The sequence below is a fragment of the Rhinopithecus roxellana genome, chromosome 7 (genome assembly GCF_007565055.1).
Source record: "Rhinopithecus roxellana isolate Shanxi Qingling chromosome 7, ASM756505v1, whole genome shotgun sequence".
NCBI classification, from domain to species: domain Eukaryota; kingdom Metazoa; phylum Chordata; class Mammalia; order Primates; family Cercopithecidae; genus Rhinopithecus; species Rhinopithecus roxellana.
The window spans coordinates 92,466,574-92,471,619 of NC_044555.1; the positions used below are offsets into that span (position 1 = coordinate 92,466,574).

The following is a 5,046-nucleotide window of genomic DNA, read 5'->3' on the forward strand; positions in this document are numbered from 1 at the left end:
GGATGAGTTCATGTCCTTTGTAGGGACATGGATGCAGCTGGAAACCATCATTCTCAGCAAACTATCGCAAGAACAGAAAACCAAATACCGCATGTTCTCACTCATAGGTGGGAATTGAACAATGAGATCACTTGGACACAGGAAGGGGATCATCACACACCGGGTCCTATTGTGGGGGGGTGAGGGATAGCATTAGGAGATATACCTAATGTAAATGATAAGTTAATGGGTGCAGCACACCAACATGGCACATGTATACATATGTAACAAACCTGCACGTTGTGCACGTGTACCTTAGAACTTAAAGTATAATAATAATAAAAAAATACTAAATATAAAACCACACCCCAACCCCCTAGTCCTAGTAAATCTGAATCCACCAGAGTTGGGGCCCAGAGCCTACATTTCGTTTTTTGTTTCTTCTTTCTTTTCTTTTCTTTTGAGACGGAGTCTCACTCCATCGCCAGGCTGGAGTGCAGAGGTGCGATCTTGGTTCACTGCAACTTCCGCCTCACAGGTTGGAGCGATTCTCTAGCCTCAGCCTCCCGAGCAGCTGGGATTACAGGCACGCACCACATGCCCAGCTGATTTTTTTTTTTTTAATTTTTTTAATTTTTTATTTTTAGTAGAGACAGGGCTTCACCATGTTGGCCAGGATGGTCTCTATCTCTTGACCTCGTGATCCGTCCGCCTCGGCCTCCCAAAGTGCTGGGATTACAGGTGTGAGCCACCACGCCGGGCCAGAAGACGCATTTCTAACAAGCTCCCCCAAATGACTCTGATGTCTTGCACCCATACTTGAATGGGTATTGGTTGAGAGCCTTGTTCTCCAGCTCTCCGCTCTGTTAAATGGACATACTGATACTTCCTTCACAATAAAAGAGATGTCTGTAAAAGCCTGTTTCCGCAATGCACTTGCTAATGCTCTTCCCGCCCCTTCCCCTCTTCCCCCCTTTCCCCTATACCAAGGTGAAGAGCTTTTATTATTCACTTGATTTTGTACCCAGTTCGTGTTTAATGCACCTGGCCTAAGATGCAGCGTTGAGCCCAGGGAGAAGGGAAGGGTTGGGGGAGGAAGAAAGAGTCGCAAATTCCCTGGTAACAGGCAGATTGGCTCCATCGGTCTAATCAAGCTGCACTTGACGCTCCGCGGGCCTGCTGCGCCCCCACCCCCTCGGGCGAAAACTCGCCTCTGCCCAAGGCTGTGCGGGGCGTCCGCCCCCGCACTTCGCTGATTGGCCGCACTGGCCTGCTCGTCACGCTCTTTTGTCTCAGCTGGCAGAGGATAAAAGCCGCCGCGGCTGCCTTAGGAACCGCGCTGTCTCGTCTCGGCTACCCCTGGTTGGGCGGCCCTGCGAAGCAGCTCCTTCGGGCAGCCCCTGGTAGCTTAGCGGCCCAGGAGGCTTCAATTCTTTGCCCCCTGCAGGGCGGAGGAGACCAGAAGGCGGAATCTACAGCTGGCGACGCGGGAGCATCAGCTGCCCACCAGTGGAGCACAGGTAAAGAAGCGGGGTGCGATTGCCAGGCGGGGAGAGGGGTGGGGGAAGACCCACCAGTACTGGGCGGCTCCCCGCTTGGAGAATCGGTGAATGCGAGGCAGGGGTAGGAGTACTCTCGTGGCCCGGCTGCGCTGAGGGAGGAGGTGGGGTTCACCTGGATACTGCGGACTGGGTAGGATTTGCCTGGATTTGGGGGTGGGGGGAGAGGCGAGGGGTAGCGGCAGGGCAAGTGGTAGCGGCGTCGGGGCGGGGGGTAGGAATCTCAAGCTGTTTGCTTCGAACCTCCTTTGCATCTACTCATCTCTTTCTGGGAGGAATATGTGGGTGGGTGTGTCCAACTCCTATTCCCTTTCTCCGTGGCAGGCCATCAAAGCCGCATCTGAACTTGAATTCTGTGCAGCTGATTGCAGAACTGGTAGGCCGACGGCTTCCTGGGGGAGATGTAATGCTGGGGGTGGGGGGCTGGTCTCTGGCTTATAGTCAGGAGGGGGCAGAGAGGATTTTTCGCCTGGCAACAGCGGAGGTTGTGGGTAGCAGGATGACGGGTGAAGCTGCTTCTAACCCTTCCCTTCTCTGGCCTTCTCCGCTGTGGCGCAATCTTGAAACCTCGAGGACCCGGATCTGCGACCCCCTGTGGACAGAGGTTGACCGTACCCGGAGAGGAGCTTTCCCACGGACGGCACTGGTTGCAGAGGCTGGAAATGAAATAAAGGCGCGCTCTTGTTTCAGAGTTCGTGTAAGAATCTGAGAAATAACGAGGGAGACGGGGGTGGGGGGCACTTTGAGAAGGGGGTGTGGTTGAGACCAGAGACCATGAGGTTAATGAGATCTTATTTCCACAAATCTGCGATCATTGTACTCTATTTGGAGAGCCCAATATCAGCTCCAGACACTGCTACACCTAGAATTTGAAGCAACAGTTGCCCTCCCTATTGGAGGACTGGTGGGAGGGATGGATGTGGCTGCAAAAAGCACCTTGCTAGCACGCAGGCATCGGGTAGCTCTGGGAGGTTGTAAGTGCCAGTCTCCTACAAGATTATTTTTAGGGTAGTGGGCAAATGTAAAATGTACTGCAGGATATTCAGGTAGGGAGAGAATGCAGCTGCAGCCCGCTCCCTTATTAACCAGCCCCCCTTTCTTTTTTACAGCCCCTGCTGAGATAGGAAGGCAGAGCCACCCCTCTCCTCTCCCGCCTGCAGATTAAGCTTTTCTAAAAAGTCTAGGCATCTTATATTCAGATACCCTATCGTCGTCAGTCATGGCTAGCATCATTGCACGTGTCGGTAACAGCCGGCGGCAGAACGCACCCTTGCCGCCTTGGGCCCATTCCATGCTGAGGTCCCTGGGGAGAAGTCTCGGTCCTATAATGGCCAGCATGGCAGACAGAAACATGAAGTTGTTCTCGGGGAGGGTGGTGCCAGCCCAGGGGGAAGAAACCTTTGAAAACTGGCTGACCCAAGTCAATGGAGTCCTGCCAGATTGGAGTATGTCTGAGGAGGAAAAGCTCAAGCGCTTGATGAAAACCCTTAGGGGCCCTGCCCGCGAGGTCATGCGTGTGCTTCAGGCGACCAACCCTAACCTAAGTGTGGCAGATTTCTTGCGAGCCATGAAATTGGTGTTTGGGGAGTCTGAAAGCAGTGTGACTGCCCATGGTAAATTTTTTAACACCTTACAAGCTCAAGGGGAGAAAACCTCCCTTTACGTGATCCGTTTAGAGGTGCAGCTCCAGAACGCTATTCAGGCAGGCATCATAGCTGAGAAAGATGCAAACCGGACTCGCTTGCAGCAGCTCCTTTTAGGCGGTGAGCTGAGTAGGGACCTCCGACTCAGACTTAAGGATTTTCTCAGGATGTATGCAAATGAGCAGGAGCGGCTTCCCAGTTTTCTGGAGTTAATCAGAATGGTAAGGGAGGAAGAGGATTGGGATGATGCTTTTATTAGACGGAAGAGGCCAAAAAGGTCTGAGTCAATGGTGGAGAGGGCAGTCAGCCCTGTGGCATTTCAGGGCTCCCCACCGATAGTGATCGACAGTGCTGACTGCAATGTAATAGAGATAGATGATACCCTCGACGACTCCGATGAGGATGTGATCCTGGTGGAGTCTCAGGACCCTCCACTTTCATCCTGGGGTGCCCCTCCCCTCAGAGACAGGGCCAGACCTCAGGATGAAGTGCTGGTCATTGATTCCCCCCACAGTTCCAGGGCTCAGTTTCCTTCCACCAGTGGTGGTTCTGGCTATAAGAATAATGGTCCCGGGGAGATGCGTAGAGCCAGGAAGCGAAAACACACAGTCCGCTGTTCCTATTGTGGTGAGGAGGGCCACTCAAAAGAAACCTGTGACAACGAGAGTGACAAGGCCCAGGTTTTTGAGAATTTGATCATCACCCTGCAGGAGCTGACCCATACCGAGATGGAGAGGTCAAGAGGGTTCCCTGGCGAATACATTGACTTCTCTGAGCCACTCTAAGGGACCAGCCCCCAGGTTTCAGTGAACCCTTACCTATATTCAGCATCCAGTAGTGGGAAAACTGGGGGGTGGGGGCGGGGCTTCTAACTGCATGAATTAATCCACAAAGTGGCTATCTTTTGGGGTGGAGGAGAAAGGGTCTTGGATACCAGCACATTGGAGGGAAGATAGCCTGACCTCTGTCCTTGCTCCTTCTCCCTGCAGCCTACGGGTCTGTTTTCTGTGTGTGCCCATTTCCTTGACAGCTTTATTTTTTGTGAAAGTGGTGTAATTTATTGTTAAATCTTTGAACAATAAAAAAGTACAAAAAGTGAAGTACAAATTACCCAAATCTCTCCACCCTTATGTAATCATTGTCAACCCTTTGATGAGTGCCCTTCTAGACATTTCCCTATACCTATGTACCCAGATAGATATATGTATAGATAAAAGTGATGAAATATAAGTGCTGTTCTATACTCTGTATTTTTTCACCAAACAATATATGTTGTGAGCTTCTTTCTATGTCAATAAATATATATATCAGCATCTACCTTATTGTGTCTGTGCTGTTATTTTAGGAAGAAGTAAAAAAATACATAGTAAACTGTAAAGGGGGTTGTACTCTGAGGTGGAGTTTTTAATCAACCGCATTTTGCAGATTAAAAAAAAAAAGAAATGGGCTGAGAATATTTCCCAAAGGTAAAAGGACAGAGTCCCCTTACCACAACTAACCTGTCCCTTTGCTCAGAGAGTCAAATTGTGACACCCACTTGTTGACAAAACACCAGTGCTTTCTTCTCTGATATACTCAGGTGTCTGATGGGACAGGGGAGTCTGGTGCTGGGGTAATAGCCCAATATGGGGATTCCAGGGGCTCCATTTCTGTTCACTTTGGGGATGGGCAGTTCTCCTTCTTCTGGGCAGATTCCTTAGATCATTGTTGCTGTTGCTGCCTCTGGACAACGTCCTGGTCACAACAAGGAATCTCTCCTGTGGGCTGACACCACCTTCTGCCCCCTCCCCAATTAAGGAAAAGAGAGCAGCCACTCACGGGAGCTCAGCATTAGCAGGCTCAGCTCCTGAGGGTGTGGAACCTCC

General features: G+C 51.0%; 1 protein-coding gene across 2 annotated transcripts; it reads left to right on the forward strand.

Moving 5' to 3' along the window:
* Positions 1-1,273: 1,273 nt before the first annotated feature.
* Positions 1,274-4,497, forward strand: ZCCHC12 (zinc finger CCHC-type containing 12). 2 transcript variants are annotated; one of them, XM_010365534.2, is made up of 4 exons: positions 1,274-1,499; positions 1,863-1,914; positions 2,112-2,235; positions 2,648-4,497. In XM_010365534.2, exon 4 carries the CDS (start codon positions 2,758-2,760, stop codon positions 3,964-3,966), a length of 1,209 nt encoding a protein of 402 aa, XP_010363836.2. In that variant the 5' UTR covers positions 1,274-1,499; positions 1,863-1,914; positions 2,112-2,235; positions 2,648-2,757; the 3' UTR covers positions 3,967-4,497. The 2 variants fall into 2 exon arrangements, with proteins under 2 accessions (XP_010363836.2, XP_010363837.2); XM_010365535.2 differs by lacking the exon at positions 1,863-1,914 and having other exon boundaries at positions 1,316-1,499.
* Positions 4,498-5,046: the final 549 nt, after the last annotated feature.